The following is a 24,144-nucleotide window of genomic DNA, read 5'->3' as shown; positions in this document are numbered from 1 at the left end:
AATTCAATAACTGCACGTAATTTTTTTTGTATTTTCACCGACTTTTTAAAGTTTTTAAATAAACTCGGGCTCCTAATGATACGCAACGCGTACACCTCCTACGGCGAATATATTGTTATAATTGCAGTCAGTGGTAAATATTATGATTGTGATCTATCGGTGCGAACGAGCTGGCAACGTCGCAGTTGTGGACGCCAAATACGCGGAGTCGGAGTCAGGAAATCTCCGAGTTATACGACTGTAAATATACGCGCGACAGCAGCGCCTCATCTGCGCTAAGATTTTTTCTCGAACTTTTTAATATATTATTGCAGCCATTTAAGCGATATTTTGGCATCTATCGATATTTGTCCTACGGTTTGTCAGGACCAATAGGACGTGAATGCCACTGGCTATCAAAGTGGCGTCCAGTATTCGGACGCCAAAAGCAGGTGGACGCCAGTTTAAATGCATTTTTGTCTTCAGAGGACGGCTGTTTGTTTGAGGGATAAATATATATATATATATATATATATATATATATATATCTATGACATAAAACATTGCTAGTAAATAAAGTCTCACGATTGAAATCCGAATTGAATCTGAGACATTAAACATAAAATTAGAATAAAAATAATCGGCATGACTCATTGCTACGGAAGTAATTACAATTAACTATTTATTGTGTTTCCTTTCCAAAAATAATTATAATGTGTAATTTCATAAACGAGTTTTCACGTAATATGTAGTTACTTATTACGTGCTATTCATAATATTAATTAGCATTTCATTGCAGTTTTGAATTATAAAATAAATATATGTAATTAGTTGGAATTACTCTTAAAACTTTTGATTTTTAACAGAAGTCCAGTAAAATAGTAATAATTAATAATAATTGCAATTTAGATACTTAACATATATATATTAAATAAATTCATCAATGCTTTTTTGACTAGACGACGAGTATTTTATTAATTTACTCAGTATCTTACAGTCAAGATATACCTAATTGAAAGAAAAGAACCACTCTAAGGGTGACAAATCAACATCGAGCTATGCTGCGCTGTACTGCGCTGTGCTGTGTTTGGTCAACTCGCTCGTCTAATATTTTAATGAGGATACAAACAAACCATGCTGTGCTGCGCTGTGTGAGGCTACGCTCTGTTTAAAAACGCAGCAGTCTCGAGCGAGGCGCGCTACCCGCCGTGCTGGGCCGCGCTGTGCCGAACTGTGCTATGTTTTTATGGAGCTCTGCCATGTGCGCTGTGTCGAGCTAGGTTTGGAGCACGCTGCGTGCCCCTCCATCGCCGCATTAAATTCATTAAAATTTTCCTTTTTTTTCACGTATGGTGTGAGGTAACAAGCTACCGTGACTGGACTCTTTTAACGACAAAATAACACATAAAATATCCATATCCGCTTCTTCTTCACTTTCATCTTCATCGGATTCAACTATGTCGTAATGTTTACGTTTTTTTTTTTTTTAAATAGGGTCATATTTGACGAGATAAACGACTACACGAGCTGCTGATTACTTTATACTGAGCTAGATTGTTTAGGATGTACTGAAACAAAATAGTATTGATCATACTTAGTTTATTAATTATTTTATTGACTTATAGTCTATCACAAATCAGTCCTCGAATTTGAGATGTTTTTCTTAAGTACTGGGGAAAACTAAATTAAAAACAGAACTTCTTTTTCAAAACAAAATAAACTTCTAAATAATAATAATAAACATATCAAAGCACATAATATTTATCTATGTTTGGCTTTGTTTTGAGCCTTGTCTGTCCATCTTTTCCCAAGAAAAAATCACTGGAACTTCACTGTGTTTTTCCTCAGATATCTCTTCATTGTCATCGTCTTGCTCGGTTTCGTATGTCTCTTCTTGTACCTCCACGTTGTCTTCCACCTCACTGTCATTTTCGTCTTCATAGCAGAACCAGAACTTGATTCTTCCAGCAACAATCTGATTTGATCATCGTTCATTTTGACATGAAGTATGGCCTAAAAAATTGGCCAAAATATAATTTAGAGCAACATTCATACATATATTTTACTATACATACTTCATAAAGAATTCAAAGTCTGTAAAAATATATAAATGTACAAAATATATAATATTAATACTTACACAAAAAGTTGCACCTATACTCGCGTCGGTCTCATGGACCGATTGGTGCCAAATGCTATGACACGAGAACTTCTGCCGACCACGCGACGTGCACTAAAATGAAGTTAGCCCCAAATCCGGAAACTAGCAAGGAACTCGACTTCACAGGATTTACCTGCATAAAAATAATTACGAAAATGTGTTTCGTCGGTCTCACAGACCAACGCGCGAGTATAGGAAGGTTAAAAAACGTAGCTTAAGAAACACAGCACATCACAGCGCAGTACAGCGCAGCATCGTTTAATTGTTAAAAAAACGTAGCTTAAGAAACACAGCACAGCACAACGCAGTACAGCGCAGCATAGCTCGATGTTGATTTGTCACCCTATAAACTAGTTATAAAACAATTGACATGTGAAAAAAATGAGGTTATTAAATCTCATGCCCCGTAAAGAGGTGAAGTAAAAGCATTATCAGTTATCACAGAATATATACTGGCATTATTAATATTCGTATACGAACGACGAATCATTTTAATAAAATGTTGGTTCATGGTTGAAATTCCGTTTTGTCAAAAAACTCAACCTACTCAATCGTATGTCATAGAAAACCACATACATAATTATCGGCATATATTATTTGAATCCATAAACCATTGAAAAATACATAATTGTGTTTAAACGGATTTTACATTTTTATTATTTTTATTAATCTCAATACCATTCTACCTATTCAAGGTAGGATAGAGATCGCATCGATCCCATTGTTATTTAAAAAAATCTGCATATAAGTTGTATATTTGTATTGTGAATCATCACAGATAATTTTCCTAGAAAAAGTAACACTTTTTGCTATTTGCCAAATTAGGTAAATGCGTGTGTAAACAATTTAATTCATAATAGGCACAGCATGCCAAAACACGTTTGAACCTTACGGTAAAAAACATAAACACACATAAGGAGTTAAGTAAACATTCAACATAGGTAAAGAGCCTAAATAATTAGACCACTAACTCGAAGGAAACAGTTACACCGCAAAAATACCGCAATAAAAAGGTCTAACTGAAGCAACCTGTTGGCTGCCCGATGATTCATCCGTCGGTGTGATGGTTAGTCACTGACGACCGTTTCCACGATATGGTGCTCTTGTAAATATTTAAAATCAATATTGGAGCGGAGAAGTTAGATAAGGAATGGCGCGTAATCGATTTTTAACGGTCCCTTTTAACTGCTAAAAGGTGAATTATGTTAAGTGCTGGTGAACATGAAGTTTTGGATACCTTTTTTCGGGAAAAGGGATATGTTTCGGAAGTTGAGGAGGCGGTTCAGGTTTGTTTGTGGACTTTAATTTGATATTAAACGTTACAAAATTTAAAAAAAATGAGTATAATGCCCATGCTTCATAATTTTTAAATGATTGATTCACAAAAATGATATATTATTATGATTAGTAGGTAGTAGGTACGTATTAGGATAAATAAAAAGTATCTATAAAAAAATAGTAGATTTTGGGAAAATACTTTCAAACCCAAAGTAACAGTTAAACACAAAGAGCTTCATAGAAGAGGTATTATGTGAATTTTGAATATGCTATTTAAATTCGTTAAAATAACTGTTGTTTAAATGATATATTAAACTACCTAGTTAAAACAGTGTGGTAACATTTGTATGTATTTAAGTACATCATGTTATGCATCTATAATAGGTTTCCAAGAATGAATTCCTAAATGTTATAGGCAGCTAGTAGTTGTTCCGTAAGGTAGATAAAATATACGATACGAGAATTAGTCATCAGTTTGGGATATTTATTTTAATCTATAGTAATTAATACTTCCGTCATCGTACCACCATAATATTATATTCTTATTAGCAAAAAATACCAGTTGTAATCTTGCATTTATTGAAGGAAAGGTATTATAAAAACGATATACGATTACCTTATTGCAGTGAAAACAAATCAATTTAATTTTAAAGTCTGTTTATTTACAATTAACGGTCTGCTGATTGATAATATTGAAGATAAATTGAACAATTATTTGTATTTGTATTAAAATTTATTCGTAAAGTTTAGAGTACAGCTACACCAGACGTCTGATTGCTTTTTGATTGTGTACATCCATACTAATATCCATACTAATATTATAAATGCGAAAGTAACTCTGTCTGTCTGTCTGTTACTCAATCACGCCTAAACTACTGAACCAATTTTCATGACATTTGGTATGGAGATATTTTGATACCCGAGAAAGGACATAGGCTTTTTTATCCCGGGAAAATAAAGCAATCCCGGAAATCCCACGGGAACGGGAACTATGCGGGTTTTTCTTTGACTGCGCGGGCGAAGCCGCGGGCGGAAACCTAGTACATATCTATAAATGTTGTTTATTGTAAGTACATATCTCTAATACATCAATAACTGTCGTATTGTTGATTTGAATTTGCCTAATTATATAGTTAGTTTTGCTGTGTATTTGTACGGTTGTTAATGTGTACATATTGTTAGGTCGTCTGTTAAATCCCTGCAAGAGAACTAATTACATACAATATTTTTGCCAGGTAAACGAAATCTGAAAGTCAAGGAAAGATCGTGCATGGCACACCTGTCTTTTACTATTTTTAGGGGATACAGGTTTCAATTATTAATTACTCACTCCGGGATCGCAAGGTGTTATATCAACCAATTTACAATAAAAAATGAATGCATATTTAAAGGGTGTAGGTACCTACCCATTATTACTCTTTTTGCATTCATCCGTCTAAAGGTGAAACAGCTTGATGTATTTTTGCAGATTAACGCAAAAATGCAGATGGCCTGATGGAAACGCCTGTCTGGCATGAGCCTGTAAAAGATTTGTGTACAAACATGTATCAAACAAGTCTAAGGATTTAATCGAAACCATGCCTAGAGGGATGTGTTAAGCCATGCCCAATTTCATGAAGTAGTTTTTGCGTAATTAGAATAATCAATGATCATGTTTTGTGTATATCTTCCGAGCATGGACATCGACTAGTTTCACTTTTTCTTCGTAGACTATAGATCATACTTTCTAGCAATCCGTCTTTACGCTTTCATAGAAAGAAGGATTAGATTGTAAATCGTAAACATAACTAACCAATATAGGCATGTCTGCTGATATAGTTGTGTAAGGTGATAGGGATCAAGATAAACCGGTCGTTCGGAATTGCAGCCCATCTTTCAGTAATCCAGCTTTGAAGTCATTCAACTAGGCTTTAATAAGCATGAAGTAATTAGCAACAATTACGGTATTCGCTAGATTTTACTATTAAATAAAGCATTCTGATGAAATTCGCCAGTGAATCACTTGAGCATGCAAACAGACCCGCTCCGGCCGCGGTCCTTTCCAGTCGATGACCTTGAAACCGGTAAAATAAAAGGTCCGGGTACGTATCCCTAGATGCCTTGCAGCCTGGTGTGTTGTGGATATTGTCGTAACGTAGGAGAATATGCTAATGATTGTGTCTGTGGTTTGGATGAAAATAAAGGCTAGAATTTCCGAAACTATTTGGTATAAATAACCAGGTAGAAGTATCATATTATTATTCCTCGATTAACTTATTGTCTGGGCAAATTTATTTTTTAAATGTTTTATTTCACTACACAAGACACATAACATCTAGATTCTAGACTTCGATGATTTACCGCATTGATGTGATTATAAGTGTAGTCGATTGAACGTTCATAAAGTATATTATTGCGTGTAGCAACTAGAAGTTCATGGTTAGGTGTTTAGAACAACAATTTTTCCGTTCTCTACCCATAAAATTATTATCACAACAAGTAACTATAGATCTTGTCGTCTGTGTGTGCGTCTATCTAGTACACTGATATTTTATTTTTACGATTATTTTTAGAACATGAGGATAAAGCAAGGTTATTAATCATAAATAACTACTCTATGTTAGAAGTAATAATGTAGAATTGCTTTTAGAAGTGTCAAGTATTCAATATATTATTTATTATTGTTTTATCATTTTTGTAGAGTCTAATAAATTATAGTGCTGCCAAGGCATAATACAGACACAGTTGACAGATATATACTACGTACATACAGTTAGGAAACTAAGCCCCCCCCATGAAATTATGACGTATAGCTATAGGGCTGTTACTTTTTGATATTTAACCGACTTGAAAAATAAAGGAGAAGGTTATCAATTCGGCCTGTATATTTCTGTTTGCTTTTTTTCACAGTTGATTTTGTGGTAATTTGGAGATTAAAACCCGTTAAAATACAAAAATGGTGTAGCCTAAATATGAATTTACAAGAAGAAACAATCCGAATTAATACAGCTTGTAAAAGTAAATACGTTTTTATCAGTGCTATATTTCAAAATCTAGTTTTGTTATGGACGCCGAAGGCTATTTAATGTACCTAAATTATTTATAATGCTTGATATTTGTATTATACATATATTCAATAATTATTTTAAACCAGAATTTACAATACTTGTATGTAGGTATACCTACTAAATTATTTTTAAAACGATAATTAAATTAAATTAAAAAAACACAAAATATGCAAAAATAAATTAAAATTATTATTATACGAGCATAGAACCTCTACCTTTTTGTTTTAGGAAGAAAAAGAAAATAGTTTGACAGGCTTAGTGCTTGACAAAGTGGAGACGCCACGTATCGATAAAAATACAATAATTATAATATCTATCTTTTTCTTCCCTAATATTTACGTAATTATGCACATAAATTTAAACAAGATTTTTTTAAGGTTTCCTTTTTTTATATTTTCGTGCTCTTCTAGATTGCGTAAAAAATAGATGCGATCTTTAAACAGACTGGACTCCTAATAGGTACTATTTGTAGCTATCATTTTGATAGAAAATATGTCAACATAATATAAAACCCATACTGCCATATCTATAGAAATTAAAAAATAGTCTCTTTTTAACTTGTAGTCAGATATGGTACTTACAAATATATTTATTGAAAGGGCTACAAACTGAAACAATCGATATTTATTTAATGTGAATTGACATCACTTTAAACTTTTTTCCATACTATATTCAAAATCTGTGGATGTGTCACCCGCTACTATCGATCCCCCTCAATACCCTTGTAAACACGCTTGATGGGGGGGGGAGCCATTTCGAACATTTTGTATGAAGTTTCCTTACTGTATGTATCTGTATATTGTGATACAGAGCCTCTATTTTTAGTTAATCATCGTAACCAGTAGACCAACAAATCAGTCAGCTTTTTGCTTAAATATTATAATTGAGATCAAAATACATATAACATCGTTTCAAATTTGTACTAAAGCTGTTGCCTTGATTCACAAATTTTATTTCAATTAACTCAAATTGCAAGAAATAAACAATGGTTATTTATTTGGTCAGTGATCTAACATTCCAGATTTTGCCAGTCATGCTCGCGTGTTTTATGTATACGTTGAGGAAAATAATTTCATTCAACCACAATCGTGACTAATGGGGGACAGGCCAGCTAGTGACCCTATTCTTGGTGACCAGATATACCCGAGTTTTGGGACGATTTTCTTCTCATAATAGCATCAGTATGATGTGCTTTATTTAGCGAGATCGACAAAGTATTGTCTTTATGCATACTTGCATTATATTTCTACTTCTTTCTTTTCTAATTAATCTGTATTCCTACTTTCATCAGACTCTTATTTTTAACTTTGCAAGGTTGTCACTTGTCACGGTAATTAATTCATCTGTACAATAAAAGCCTTTTGACCTAATTTTGTTGTCGATACGCAATCGAATGGTGAACGAATTGACTGAATGTTGATTATCTTTGTGACGAATAATGACAATGAAGGTCGCCGCAATTAAATTGATAGTCCCACATTAAGCTATTAAATACGAGATACCTGGTCACCCTTCTGGCTATATATATTTCTCGGCTATGTCTGAATAGGACTATATTGTTAGCTATGCGGTTTGAACGGCGTTTAGAACTATTAGTAAACATTGTTCTACTTAGGTTTGGCGTTGTGAAACTTGTCTTGGTTTTGAGTTATTCTCTAAATAGTGAAATAATTATACTGGATAGACTCTCTTAAGTATTTTAATCTAAAAGGAATAATTCATAATTGAGGTCCGGACCTAATTGCCTTACTGCAAAATTTCTACGAATATTTTCAATGAGTATTTTATGTAGGTATTATTAAATCATATTTTTATAACTTTAATATTTTAATGTTCAGACTTGTAAACAAATGTGTATTATATAATTTTCAGAAAGCATGTGATACTATTCGATGACATAATGTTACGTGCTTTGAATACAAATGTAATGTTTACTCGAGACGTTCTTCACTAGAAGCAATTCAGTTTTATTCCTTCTATTTTTATGCCTAAATGTAAAATTTTTACAGAATTCAACAACTAACTTAAGTAGCACAATATGATTTGACAATGCATTGGTGTCAGATATATTGTAATAATTAATTTTTGTAGGAAACTTCCGAGGATTGTTCGATTAATAAGTATCGATTATAGTCTGTCCACTATAAGAATTGCTTTTTGACAGCTCGACGGGTGATACCTGAAGTGATGTTCAAAAGATTATCGATTGTGATACCATTTCAATTATAAATTCAAAATATTATCATAAATCGAATCAGGTAAGTAAATAATAATTACAACGTAAACGTACTAATAAGATATGTAATAATAATACCACATATCTATGCATTGTATGTTAAAACTAAACTAAACTAATATTTTATTTTTTATTGGTTTCTATCTTACAATTTGGTTGTCTTTACGTTTAAATTATATAACATAATAGAAGAGTTTTTCTGTATCGGATATATTTTACAGAGTATTTCTATCGATTATTATAATCTATCGACCCATCATTGAATAATTCTGTGTAGACATCACTAAGTGGGCGGAACCTGTCCATGAAGAACGATAATTATTTGTATGACATTTTAACATAGACAATACAATCCTTCATAGGCGTGCAGCTGTCAAAAAGCAAATAATATAATGGACAGAGTATAGGTATATAATTGAAATACATATTCTTTATAACGACAGCATTCACATTTATAACAACCATTAGCAGTTACGTGTTAATTTTACATTAATTTATCGGAATAACCCCGCCATCAGTAATTACCCCAAAGCACCTCATAACACTAAAAGGGTTGCTTGCTGATAGTGTTCCTGATAACTTAATTGACATTTTGACTTATATTTTTCATAATTTTTGGATTTTAACTGACAGATAATATAAACTAAATAAGACATATCCGAGATTCAAGAATAAGACAATAGTTAATCTTAGTATATCTAAAGATAATGTATTTTTAGTTTCATGCGAGTTTCCTGTGATGATTTCTATTTGATTAGATAATACTTTATTATCTCCATTATCATAATTTATCAGTATAAAAAGGGAAATAAACTTGCTTTATTGTCTTTGCTTTCACATTCAAATATGTAACGCCTATCAATGATAAGATAATTTTTCGTGTAATATATAAATGTCGTAGTAATTACTTGATTTGCTACGACATTCATACAAATAGTGGGGCAAAATTTTAGTTATCACATTCGTAATATTATGCTAATTCCTTGAACTACTTCTGCAATCTTATCATCTATTTATCATAAGATATTAATTTATTAGTAAACGCAGTCCCTCCGCGTCCACCGTGACAAAACCTGTTTTTGACTCGACCCCATGGATTCCTATGAGTCAGTGTAGAAATATGGGAACATACCGACGGTGTTAGTGTATATTATATTGTTATCGAAAATGGACGTTAATAAAAATGTGCAGTGTTTCGGTACGTTTGATATTTGCGCGAACATTTGCGAGGCCAAGTGCAATTTGTATAGGAAATGCGTGAAAGCGAAGCGCAAGATTCGGTCTAAGATTTACGATTTTGATAGGTGAGGTTTTGTTGTAAATTTAATGTTGTTTTGCTTTGTTCTAGGAAGATATTGTGAGGTGTACTTCTTTGTTTTAATCTGTACTATCTATGATGTAGTAGATTGGTTTAATAGACAAATAGGTGTATTATAACCAAGCATGGAATATGTGCCATTCGCGTGATAAAGGATAATAATTATGGTTAGAACCCGGAAATTTGTACTCGTGAAAAATTGCTAAATAGGCAAGCCTATTAAGTCATACAAAAACAGATGCAAAATAGCCTTGTTTTTGAGTACCTAATACAAAAACATAAACATGAGTATTGAACAGGCATTTAACATCAAAATAAGTAAATAACTCACATGTATTAAATACACTGAATATAATAAACTGCATAAGGTGTAAATTGCATTATTTTGCTCAAAAGTAATGCCGGCTAGCCTTAATTTAAGTGGTGCTCATTGTTTCAAAGCTCATTGGATGCATTGCGTTTGTCTTCTCGAAAGCTTCCGGCTGCGAATATTTTATTAATGTGCAACAACTTGTGCTAAATGTGTAAATTATATTATTGATACATTTTCAGATTATTTAAAGGAAGTTTTAAATTATATAAATGTTATTGAAATAATCTTCAAAGAGATGTGAACATTTTAAGTGGGTTACTGAGATTTTGGACAAAAGCACAATAGTTTGTACAACTAGGTATGATATTTATTTAGAACCTCATGACTCACGTAACCGTTTGAGTCGGATAAAACATAATTTTAATTCGTAAAATAGTGACCGGTCATAGAGGTTTAAAAAACGCTACGAATTGAGAACCTTCAATTTATTTATTGGAACGTCAGCTAATAATTAATAACAATGATACATTTACATTCCTGTATATCGTTTATTTTAAACCCACATACAAAATAAACCAATGGTTTATTGACTAGGTAGAACATCCGTGGAAACGTACGTAAAAACCGGGTCACAAGTAAATTGCTCAATAATAAAAAATGAACATTACTCAAATTACGCTCAGCAATTGGGTCGACGTTTCGGATGGAAATTATTTAATTAAATCCGCACAGATGCCGCGGGTAACGGTTGTTTACAGTGTAAATCCTAAAATTAGGCGAATGCAGGCTGGCCATTGTTTCAATGAGGTCTTTGACCCCTGTATAATGAATTGTGTAGCGTGTCAAGGCCGATCTCGAGGATAAAACAGTTTTAACGGTAGTGGCTTTGTCGCTAATCAGGTGACGACATTGTAGAATCGTACAGGTGGAATGTGTTAGATTCATATTTGGAAGGAAAATAAAATATCAGTACTTAAGTGTTTATTACAAAACTTTATTGAATTATTGAACCGAGGTTGGTTTTACTTTGTGGTTTTGTAGATGACCTATAAATACGTGTATTCTTTATATTATTACATAATTGAGAAAACATATCAATAAAATATAATAATTATCTAAATAGGTACGTACCTATTATTATTTTGTCCGTCATTTTATGTGATAAAGGTTACGAGTACAACATGTATTCAACTTTCGCAAGTTCACATGTAGCAGTCGTGGCCGAGCGGTTAAGGCGTCTGACTAGAAATCAGATTCCCTCTGGGAGCGTAGGTTCGAATCCTACCGACTGCGGATTTCTTTTTATTTTATTTTTTGTTTTTAATAAATTTCTACAGGATAACATATTATCGGTCGTTGTTATTCTTGTTCAATCAATATGCGGTGATAATTTTAGTTTGTTTATGTTTCACAATTCTACGAAACACGCTAAATTCATATATATTTGTATTTTTGGTAAATATGGTTTTTGAAATATATCGATATGAATTTCGATAAGGCTTAGACTTAATTAAATTCACAGCCAATGAGTACCGATCTCTTTCCTTGCATTCCGATTGTTATTTATAATTTTATCGTTTATTGTTTATACTTAGATAGATTGTTTTTGTCAACAGCTTAAGAAGAGGTGCCGGTGTGAACGTACAAGATGACAATGGGTACACGCCGCTGCATCACGCGTGTCTTCGTGGTCACAAGTTAGTATTTTAATTTTTAATATGTATTAATTTTGGCAAGATTTTTCCTTGTAGATGTTGTCTATATGACTGGGTTTTTTGTGTTCGTTGAAATGTTGATTGACGATTGTAGAGTTTTAACGTATGTTTTTTGTTTTATTCTATTATGATTTTAATTAAGATATACATAGTATTTTTGTGCTAAGTATTTAATAAAAATATATTCAACCTTGTACAGATTGTGATGTGTTCATAAAAAATAAGCTGATTTATTGAAATCATTTGTGAGTTTAGCTGTTACAAAGAGTTATTTTTATTTGCTCTCTCAAGTATATTTTATTTGTCAACATTAGTAACAACAAAACACTAAGAGGGCATGAAAATTATTGCAATATTTTACACGTTTGTTTTCCCCTATGGCCTTTCATATGCGCCCGAGTATTTATTATGTACTTACCTATATTTATTACAATTAGCTACTTGCTACCACATTGCTGACATACGTCTTAGTTTTGAGCTATAACCCGTCACATGCAGCCTGATACTTAAATTTTTTATGATCTCATTAAAACCATTCATATTTTTAGATACATTATTAACCATACATATAATATATTAGATTTCCATGTTTGTTGCTTGTCTTTTCCAGCTACATATCACATTCCAATAATCCTTCTAATTCTTGCGAAATTGTTTCCTAGGGAGATAGTACGATTGCTACTATCAGTGGACGCGTCGCCATGCGTGGCCGACAAAAAGGGCGCCACCCCCCTCCACCTAGCCGCGTGGAAGGGAGATTCAGACATCGTGGCTATGCTACTAGCGCATAATAACCCACCCGTTAATGTTAATCATGTGGTGAGTATATTTTGGTTTATCTTTTGGTACCTAGGTGTTGAGGTTTTGCCCGAGTGATCAAAGGAAGTTCCCATGGAAACGAGGATCGGCGCGGTAACAAGTAGCTTATAATATCTCGTCTTATAAGCTAGAAGTAACAGCGGAAAAAGTAGCCTATCATTTTCAAAGTATGGAAAATTTTAAAACTAGTTAAACGGTAACATTACATATTTTTCGAAAATTAATTCTACTTACTTTTTGGACCTATCCATCCTGCGTATAGGTATGAAGTTTCAGAATCGGTTCTGTCCTATTGAAAAAAAGGTTTGAAAATTTGTATGAAATGCCATACAACGTAAAGTTAGAAAATATGTCAAACTTATGTATGAATTCAAATAAAGAAAAGAAGTACCTAATCTTTAAAATGAATGTATTCAAGTATGGTTGAAATCTGAAAAGTTTGAAGTCAATGAAACGATCAGTCACAATTGGATGCACTTAGATTTAAGTTAGAAAACTAACAAATAATTACAAAAATATTGCATTCCGTTAAACAGCTATAAACTCTTTAATGAAGAGAAAAAACCAGGGTTCATTTATTCTAACAGTTAATTTTAGATAGCATCTTTACGGCTGATTACGTCGGGTTGGAACTGGACAAATAAAGTTTATTTCTAAGCTTGAGACTATTGTCGCAGAATACTTTTTTGTTTTTCTTTTACGTCGCAAAAGAGCGATTTGATGGTATGATTTTGACGTCCGGAGATAGTCTGGAGGCTAGAGAGTGATATCTAGGGCTACTTTTTTCCGTGGTGAAACATCTAAATCCTCTGGAAAATTCCTTAACACGGTCAAAAAGCCAGTATTATGTGCATTTTTAAATAAGCATTATTGAAAATATTTAGGTATATCATTTACCGTAGATTGATTTTGGATTTTTCATATTGCACGCCTCATAAGCGAAGCGTTGAGGTGGGTACTACTGTCACTTCGCGCAAAACATCTGATTTTTCAAACTTAAAATGTCTTTATATATCATACATTGCACTTGTAAGATAATACATACACACACATATTAAGAAAAAACACTATTCTTAACGTTCATGATATTTTTGATGTCATTTTTGTTATTTAAACTAGTTAAAAAACAGTTTAAAAAAGTTCTGTCTTGGACGTCCGTGTGTCTGTATGTGCGGATCCTTTTTCTTGTTAACACGATAGCGACCGAAATACTTTACTAATCGAGTCTTTTTTTTCTCTTACGCTTGAGTATGCTCAGGAATAGAACCCTTTCATTTTTCAGGGTCTGATTCGATGTGGTTTAATTGTTATTAAATAAACAAAAATAATAATTAATAAATATTTATTTAAAAAAAATTATGAGGCGTGCACTTTTGGATTTTCCAAATTATTTTTTGTTACTGCAAATCTATAACCTTGCTTCTTAATACTAATAAGTTATTACTATTTCAATAGGTTATTACTACGAAGATTATTACCGCACACCTTAATTACAGACGCTGGATCAAGAGACAGCGCTGTTAATGGCCGCTCAGTTCGGTTTCGTCAACGTGGTCGCGCAGCTCATAGCCCGCGGCGCTGACGTCAACATTAGGAATATTAAACAGGAGAGCGCTTTGGATCTGGCTGCTCAATATGGACGGTAGGTTCGATTTTTTCCTTTCTATATGATAAAGTGGTGTTATTTCTGAAAAAATAAAAAAATTGGGGGTAGGAATATCATTTTTGTATCCATTAAGCAGGAGAGCGCTTTGGATCTCGCCGCGCAATATGGAAAAACCACTCGGTTTTGATGTTGTACATGTAATATTTTGAAAAAAATCCAAAAAATAATGGAAAAATTACCCAAAAAAGTTGGTAGGAAAATTATTTTCGTGACCAGTTGAGTTTTTTTGAAATGAAAAAAAGATCTTGAGTACTCATTTCTATTGTGAACATGATTCACACTATCGTTATAGTCCGGGATACATCGCCCATTTTTGCAAGTGATTACTATCAAGCTAATTTTTCGTGAGTAGCTTTATTTTGATGAGATGCCCAATAATTTCATGTACAAAACTCTCGATTGTGGTAGCTACCAGAGGAAACAAGGATAAAATATTTTGATTTGATGGTTCTCAAATATTAATTAGTAACTGAATGTTTTTTTTTGTTCAATCTCAAGATAATTATCTAAATTATTCGAAAAAATATTTGTCCTACAAAATCTATGGTTTGATCAAAGAGTCCCCCTTTCCAATGTGTATCGATAACGAAGTCATCATAAATGATTACTAACCAGCTGATTTTTTTATTTTCACTTATTTAATACTTATATAATTCAACAGACATATTGTCCTACAAATTGCGTAATAAATATTTGAGAACCGTCAAATCAAAAATTTTTATCCTTGTTACCTCTGTAAGCTACCACAATCGAGAGTTTCGTACATGAAATTATTGGGCATATCATCAAAATAAAGCTACTCACGAAAAATTAGCTTGATAGTAATCACTTGCAAAAATGGGCGATGTATCCCGGACTATTAGCTTTTATGCTTAAGATGTGGATGTATTAAGAAAAAAAAATGTTGTTTTAAAATAACGTTTTTAATTCCCTTCGTTCTAGCTGCGGTTGTATCGGAAATTTTCCTTTACAAATTCATTGAATTCTCGTGTCAATCAAATGCAGAAACCTAGGATAAAAAATGTGCATTGTACGATTACAAGAAACGTTTCTAGCGAGAAAATATTATTTGAAAAGGAAACCCTTTAATATTGTCAACTAAAATTAATATTGTGATTTTATACTTTTATTAATATGTTGAAAATCATCTAATAATGTGTCTGGGAATAATCTATTTAATTATAACTATTCAAACGAATGAATTTTTATACTGAATTTCGGATAATTTATTTTTATTTTAATTCCTTCAACAGGTTGGAAACGGTCCAGCATTTGTTGCGAGTGCAACCGATGCTAGTACAGCCATACAAGTATCCAAATTGGAAAGTTCGATCGTTTTCGTCAACGCCGTTGCATAGAGCCAGCAAGAATGGTCACAAGTGAGTATTATTGTTTTTTTAAATATTTAAATATTGCCGTTAATATCAAAGTGAGGATATATCCAAATATTAATGTTATTTTAATTTTATTTTATAATAAGCAGGTACCCAATAAATTAATAATATCTACTCCTAAAAGGAGTCAGGAAATAATAAAATTATTTTAGAACGAAAATCGATTATTTTACTCTACTTTACAGTTTATTGTTACTGGGGAATATAATAGAACTCCAGTTAATTGTTTAACATTTCATTGATAAAGCATACCAGTGACTACTTAATCGTAATTCGTACCCATACATGCGTATAAATTATTTTTGTAGCGTTTAATATTTTATTACTTGAAATACCAAGATTTTTCCGATAATAATATTAAAGTGAAACTTTTATTACATCGTCTCAAACTTTTTGGTCTGTGTAGCGCATGTCGCGTGACGGTCGAACCGTACGATAATTATCGTACAAATACGATAATTTTGTGCCTAAGTTTCACTTTTACCGTGGTTTCATAAAACCACACAACATTTTTTATGCTCAGAGTAACATTTCCTAGACAGATATTTGTATTCTATATCTCTTATTTGTATCAGCATAATAAATATTGAAGATAAGATTAATAAATACTACGTTAGAAAAGATTTTATAACCATAGTTTCAAATTTTTTAATTTATTTCGATATCATTTGTGAATGAAACATAAAATGAACACTGCCATTTTAAATTGATAGTATAAACGTGCGTATATTGAGACCCTAGTCTAATATCTCACCTAATTACTAATAAATACTAATCATTAACTCAGTATCACCAAGGGGAGACTGAGCTAAAAACTACCTAAGCTCCAAATAATTAATAAACCACCATGTAATTCTTGATACATCCGTCACACGTTCCATCCCTTGTTTTGTCGCTCGTACACTACAATCTGAGCAACTATTTACCATTGAATATTAATACATGCTAATGTAACAGTAGGGGACACCGGCGCGATTGGCATATTCATATTCATTCGTTCGTTATAACGCTCCAATCGACACTGTTGACGATGTTAGGTGTTGAGAATTTGTGTTGGTTGTTGTAAGACGAGGTTTTTTGGTATTTCAAATGGTTCGTTTGTAGTCAAAACGTTATTTTTTCAATTTCTTATTCTAGGTACCTCTAAGCAATCATAGTGACAGAACTACATTTTATCTCCTTTTGTATATATTTTGTAGTGTTGTAAATTTTGTCAAAGAACCAACTTTGATGAATTAGTTAGTCGCATTCATGTACATATAAATTCTTATCACGAGACATAAAATTAATATTATCATAATAGTTTTGTAAGATAATTTCACGACCTCTTGATCTCTATACAAAATAGTATTCCATATAACCAGATGACGCATCTGCGGATTCCCCCCCTATTGCGGAAAGTTAAAATTTGAACACATTATATTATTAGTTCATTTTGGATGTTAATCACAATTTCCTCTTCGTCATATTGTTATTACACACGTCACATACAAAATTAACTTTATACTTGTTTTAATTTAATCACATTACATATATTATTTATAGGTTAATTTTGGACAAGTGTTAATTCCTGCTCTTCATTTTATCATAACACATATCACATACCAAATTACCTTTAGATATCTATATCATATATGTCAGAAGTTTGGTTGGATTCGTTAAAAAAGGTTCATAAATATGCAATTCGCATCGGAGCGTTAATATTTGTTCTGTGCTGTTTGTGTTTCACTTTTCATTTGTCACTATTCGCGGTATCAATTCGCTGATAAAAGCGTGCAATTAAATTGTCGTGTATCAATTGTTCGCTTTTTATCATTTCTATTTTTGTTTTCATAACGCAAAATAGTGTTTGTAAAAAAAACAATTTATAGAACGTAACAAATTAAAGTACATATTTGGTGAGTTATAACGTTGTTGTTATTAAAGTATTTGATGAATTTATATCGTAACATTAAACATAGAAGTATAATGAAATTCAATTAAATTAACACATAATTTTAAAAACCTGTTCCTAAAAACCTTATTGTTGTATTATACAATTGTTAATAAATACGCTCGTATGTGCTAGTTAATAATGTTGAATTTGTAATGTTATTAACAATTCAGAGGAGTTTACTTAAAAATTAATATTGTTGCAACATTATTACTCTGGATTACTCAGAATAGCGTATCAGTATTTAATCTACGAATAAAAGAAAAAGATAAATTCCTTCAATTAGGCAATAACAACGGCTCATTTTTAAATAGCGTTATGCTTATGTCAAACTAATATTTTAAAATTGAAGAGTTTATTTTAATAAGCTAATCTCAGAAACAATAAACTACAAACAACTTGATCGAATTGAAAAATTTTGGTGTTGGATTATTAGCAAGTAATGCTATAAATTATTTTGGATCACGCGCATAGGAAAGAGGCATCAGGAAAAATAATCATTTTTCACTGAACAACGCAATTTAGTTTTTCTTAACTACTTTGCGCTGTTCAACTAGTTTGTCCATAATTAACCAGACCCAAATTTCTCCCAGGGAAGTGGTCTCCCTACTCCTAGCGGCGGGCATAGACCCGAACATACGCACAAACTCAGGCACACCCCTCCACGACGCTGCGTGTTTCGGCAAAGCGTCTGTCGTACGAATATTATTGGCTAAAGGAGCTGATCTGAGGGCGTTAGATGGTAGAGGGAAGACCGTAGAGGATCTCCTGGCAGACTATTCGGAAGAGGCCACCAGACGGGTCCGGAGGGTTATACGAGGTGGGTAGTAAGAGGGACAGACTTACAAACTGCAAACTATTCGTGTTTTAGCCAAGCTTGTTGTGGTTACTTCTTATTTCGTAGCGTAAGTTGGTTAATTCCTTTTCTGAAGAATTATTATTATGTAATTTATCAGTAATCATGTCCACAATCAAAACATTAGCTTCGAAGTCTGTAAATAATCTGCAATCATAATTTATATCAGTCCAATATTCAATAACTCAAAACCTCTAGTCTACTTTATCGCATTTCCTTTAATTTATAACAAATCAACAAAAATATTCACTTCTAATATTTGTTTCATAGAATACGAAAGTATGGCTCGTAATAACTACGAAAGCGAAGAGGACCTACCACCGTTCCCCGTACAAGACTGCAGCCCCACTAGTTATCCCCACCAACTCGTCATGTGAGTATAAAAATATTAATTTATATATCATTAATTAACCTTTAATATTTGAAACTGATTTTTGATAACTAAATATGAATGAATTTTCTTGAAATCTGTTTAATGTTGTGTGAAAAATTTCTCTACTTTGTTAATATATTTTAATGTATAATATAAGTTTCGAAATACAATGCGCACTAATAGTGTAAAGATTTTTAACACCTAAACTAATAATAACATAAAATTAGCAGTAGGTATACTTATGTTTCTAGAAATAACGTATAAAATATTGATAACGACTGCTAAAGCCCAGTTAGTATTTAAAACATTCCGCCCTAAATCTCTCGCGTAATACAACTTCTATTACCAAAGGGGTGACTTGTAAAGCATCTTTCTGTTTTTTTTCTTTTGCTCGTTAACCCACTAACATTGCATGCTCTAATCACATTTGACATATATAAATGTCTTCTAAATACGTGTTATCTTAAAGGAAACCCTCCCTGTAATTACTCGGAATACTCTTTAGACTAAATGTATGTTTTAATTGGAGAGCGGCTCAATTATAACATACTACGTGCCACCTTTGAACCCCTTGATTGCTGTCTTAGCGATGTGCTTTTCATGTATCGCACAAGAGTTATAATTTACGTTTAATTTAAATTTTAACTAAATTATAATGAACCCCCTGAAATACTAAGCCGTATCGCAATTATCAACCGTCTAAGCGTTCGCCTTGCAACTTTTTTCGATCATTATTTTATTATCAGCACATTACAATGGATACTCATTGTTCGGAATCCATATTTGTAAAGAAGCAGAACGAACAATCGTTAAAAATGTACGTAGCACTTCTTTAAAGGATGCAAAACAAAAACTCAATGCGAGTCTCATTAAAATCTTCCGTCCCTTTGATTTTGCCTAGAAAACGGTCAGGTACGAGTTTGTACACGAGATAAAGACTACCGTCCTTTGATGGCAGGCAAAGGACCGGCTGAGATAGCACATTCAAACAAAATTAATATAAACGAAACGTACACTTTTTACTTTGAAAATGATACCGTTAAAAGAATTTCTGATCTAACAAAGGCTTTAGAAAGTTAGAGGAAATTAAAATGTTACGTTGTGATGTAACTAAATTATATTTAGCATCTGGAATTATTGTAGTACCTCGCTTCGTTTTAATAGAAGGCTTTGTTGATACAGTTAGCAGAAATGTGGTAGAAAGTAGTATTGTTTTGTTTGTTTTTTTATTTTTGGTGGTGGTACGTTTAAGATTACCCTTATTTTATTATTATGAGTTGTTTTATTTTTTTACCCATGATTTATTTTTGTTGCTTTATGTGTTTTACAGGACAGCCCCCGAGACCCCGAAAAATAATATAAATGATAGCTTTTCAACTTCATCTTCATCACTTGTAACACGAAATCCATCTCAAAGTTTCGTTAAAAAGCTTGCTTCAAAATGCTTGGGCCTTAAAGCAAAGTTTAACTCTGCTCCTAACATTACTAACATAACAGAATCGAATGTCGATGTCAAAACAAAGTCTGAAGTAAAATCTAATTCAAACGCCTTGCATATAGGGAATAGTAAATTTTTCAAAATATTGGCAAAGAAAGAGGAGTCTGGTGAAATTGTTTGTAATGATGAATTCGATACGATTTCTTTAGATAGAGTAGGAACTTTAAATAGAGATTCCACTGTGAATAGGAGTAATAGAAGTTGTCCAGGTTTTAAAAATTCCCTACCAAACATATCTGAAAATAATGAACTAAGTGATTCGAGAGAATCTTTACCAGAGTCCATCGTTATTGCAGAAGTTGACAGTGATAATAATCAGGATAGTAAAAATGTAGTTGAAGCGGTTAATCCAACTGCTATACAAGATATTTTCGAACCAAGACCTCAAAATAATAGGAAATCAACGATATCGAACATGTCTTCGGAATCGGCTCATCTAGTTAACGAATGTTACGAATCGTACGAGTTTTCCAGTTCAATTGTAACTAGTTCCTTTGTTCAAACGAAAGAAGTCAATGATATAATTGCAGTGTCAAAACCAAAACCTCCACCGCGTTCAATCATACCGGATAGTTCTAACAACAACAACACGATTTACGCTAACTTTGTGCTAGAAAAGGATAACACTCTATCTCCAAAGCCAGCGAAACGTACACATATCCCTGTAATAGAACCTAATTTTAACGCAGAAAAACCAACGGTATACGAAAATATTATTATTCCCGTCCGTAAAGCACCTGAGCCTCCCAAAAGAACGTTCATTCCAACTCAAACCAATAATTCTTCGCCTAGTGTCAGTAGATCTTCTACGTTATCTTCAGATTCTATGATTGATGAGACAAACTTAGAAGATATTCTGCTATCCGAAAAATCGAGATCTTTTCGCCACGGTCGCAAATTGGTCTCGCGAAAAGAATCTAGTAAATCCAGTATAAATCGAACTCAATCGAATGCTTCGGAATATTCTGATATCACAGAAGCGAGTGCATTAGAAAATGTTGATTGTAGTGGAGAAGTTGATGAAAAATCTATGTATTTGTCGATGACGGGTACATTGCCGAGTAAGAAAACAGAAAGAACTGTTAAAAAGAAAGTCCTGTTTAGACATAAAACATTCACTAATATTGAAGTTGATAGAAATTCAATTAATGTTAGAGATTTGCCAAAATGGAATGATGCATTCTTAAAAGAAACGTTAGCTCACTACCACATAAGAGGCACAGGCCATTGTGTGTATAAAGGTCCCACTGTTCAGGAGTTTCTCTCTATTTTCAACACAGACACCATAGGCACTGATTCTTCATTGACTAAAACTAATGAAAAACGGAAAAGTTATTTTGAAACCGCTATATGTTTTTGTAGAGCTAAGCCTCCCAAATTCCATAATAGTGCTGAGGATCTTTTAGATATTCCGCCTAAAAGTGAAGAGACTGTAACTATAGATATGGACGTTTTAAGAGATAGGATGGAAATGATTTCTACATCATTTAGATGTTTCTGTGATTCAGGGAAATGTTCATTACACGCAAATAAGCGAGACTCTCCTATAGACTTAATCGTAAAATTCTCTGCTATAAAGAAAAGTATATCGACTCCAGACATCACGTTAGAGACTACTCTTTCTTTGACCAAACAAAAAACCGGTTTAACGAAAAATAAATCCGTGCCGTCCAATTTAGAAGAGCCTTACGCCGTAGTTAACGTGCAAGATATTTTAGAAAGGAATGATTCAAAGTCTAATAAAGCAAATCGCGATAGTTATACATACGTCGAAATGTCACCACATTCATCTATATCGTCGACGGCTAGGCCTTATTCACTTAAGGATATATCTGAGGTTATGTCGTTAAATTCAAATAGATCAACATCGACCGATTCTAAATCTATGTGTGCTTCTGATCTTCCGCTGAACAAGTCGAACTCCTCGGAACACTCTGGTCACTGGTCGTTGCAATCATGCAACTCGAACGTTACAATCATATCCGATTCGTCATTTAAAACTTGCATGGAGGAATCGTCGGACGACGGTTCCGACGGGTCGGGTAGCGTGCAATCGGACGAGGACAGTTCCGACGCGGACACCATAAAGTCTGACGTCAGCGCAACGAAGCGTCCCTGGAAGCATAGCGATTCGTTTCGTTTCGGGAGTACTTTAACGCGCGGGTTGGACGATTTAGACGAAGAGGGTGAATGTGGGGGGGATAAGTCCTCGTCCGATTGCTCGGACAGCGGTGTTCCGGGGTCGTGTGCGTCGGCTTCGCTTGAGCGCGGCGCGGGGTTGGTTCGCAGCGGGTCGCGGCGTCGCTGGGACGAGGAGGGCGCGAGTGAAGGCGACGCGCTCAGCGTGTCGAGCGCGGCCTCCAGCTGCGCGCCGCACAGGCACCAGCACGAGTATAGCAAAGTTTCGGTGAGTTTGCTACATAACAAACAGGTGACGCCAATGTTTATGGCGGCTCAGATATTAGTTGTAAGGTTTTTGCGTCCCAGTGACACATGGAATTGTGTGCGCAGCGACTCGCACGATTTTCACAGCCGCCATAAAGTTTGGAGTCAAATGTACTTAAATGTTCTTTATTACAGGTTGCTTTCTGTGTTACTGTACCTATCTATTTGACGTATTTATATGCTTATTCTAACGAATTTATGTACTCCCTTATAAATACACTTTTATTAACAAACATTCTTAATTTAATATCATAGAGTTGTTTCTAGTCATATATTAATTTCATACCCTTAAATTTTTTTGAAGATTTCTAATTTGGTTTTCCTACTAAATAATTTTCATTTATACTTTGACATATAACCTGAAATATTTTATATACATTAAGTTTTTCAGCGTATTTGCAAATTAAGTGAAATTTCAAATTAACCTTATGCTGCAAATAAATTATTTCATTTCACCTTGACTTTCCCACGTCCCGTTCCTAATTCATATTAATTAAATAGTAATTTTATTTCACCTCTAATGTTAAATGCCTTTTCAAATCACTCGGCCCACCCATGACCTGTTGCTCGTCACGCTATAGTGTAATTAATTAATGTTTGTGTGACCTGTTGATGTTAAAGTTCCTAAAATCTAAATTATCGGAATGTTTAATGCTGTTAGGAATAAAAATGATGATAGCGAAGAATATTTGATGGCTTTCAGGACAATAGATGTTGGTTTATTTACGTATTGAACGGTTTAAATAAATTGTGTAATGTTAGAAGCATTTATTTATTTATACTTTATTGCTCTGAAATAACTTAACTAGGAACTTAATCTAATTATAAATTTAAACAAATGGCGGTCTTATCGCTACATAGCGATTTCTTCCAGACAACCAGACGTACGGAAGGAAGTTAGTTTGAGGAGAGGAATAGCATAATAATTGATGTAGAAAATGTACAGAAAATATTTTCCTGGTTATCCAAGAAGTTAATAGACTAGTTTGCTTTATATAGGCATTTCTTCAAAATAGTTCAAATGTGTAGGTTATTCATAGTTTATGTCCTAAACTATGTCAGTAACGAAGTTTGAGCGTCTAGAATATTCGAAATATCCACAAGAAATGGGGG

General features: G+C 33.2%; 1 protein-coding gene and 1 non-coding gene across 2 annotated transcripts in view; both read left to right on the top strand.

The window, feature by feature from the left end:
- The first annotated feature begins 9,700 nt into the window (after nucleotides 1–9,700).
- The window catches only part of LOC149476925 (uncharacterized), an 85,231-nt gene continuing 70,787 nt past the window's right edge, over nucleotides 9,701–24,144 (top strand). The window contains exons 1-8 of the mRNA XM_089711527.1: nucleotides 9,701–10,005; nucleotides 11,949–12,029; nucleotides 12,710–12,866; nucleotides 14,363–14,508; nucleotides 15,786–15,911; nucleotides 18,453–18,679; nucleotides 18,986–19,088; nucleotides 20,419–22,993. Of these exons, the coding sequence (XP_089567653.1) occupies nucleotides 9,869–10,005; nucleotides 11,949–12,029; nucleotides 12,710–12,866; nucleotides 14,363–14,508; nucleotides 15,786–15,911; nucleotides 18,453–18,679; nucleotides 18,986–19,088; nucleotides 20,419–22,993 (3,552 nt within the window). The 5' untranslated portion in view covers nucleotides 9,701–9,868. The remainder of the gene's footprint in view (nucleotides 10,006–11,948; nucleotides 12,030–12,709; nucleotides 12,867–14,362; nucleotides 14,509–15,785; nucleotides 15,912–18,452; nucleotides 18,680–18,985; nucleotides 19,089–20,418; nucleotides 22,994–24,144) is intronic.
- TRNAS-AGA (transfer RNA serine (anticodon AGA)) lies at nucleotides 11,544–11,625 on the top strand. Its single transcript has one exon. It is a non-coding gene; the product is annotated as a tRNA-Ser (tRNA).

The sequence above is a fragment of the Colias philodice genome, chromosome 26 (genome assembly GCF_061535455.1).
Source record: "Colias philodice isolate Cphi_HAF_F1 chromosome 26, ilColPhil1 Martin Lab GWU primary, whole genome shotgun sequence".
NCBI classification, from domain to species: domain Eukaryota; kingdom Metazoa; phylum Arthropoda; class Insecta; order Lepidoptera; family Pieridae; genus Colias; species Colias philodice.
The sequence above is the reverse complement of the archived record's forward strand: the minus strand, read 5'-3'. Positions and strand labels throughout refer to the sequence as shown.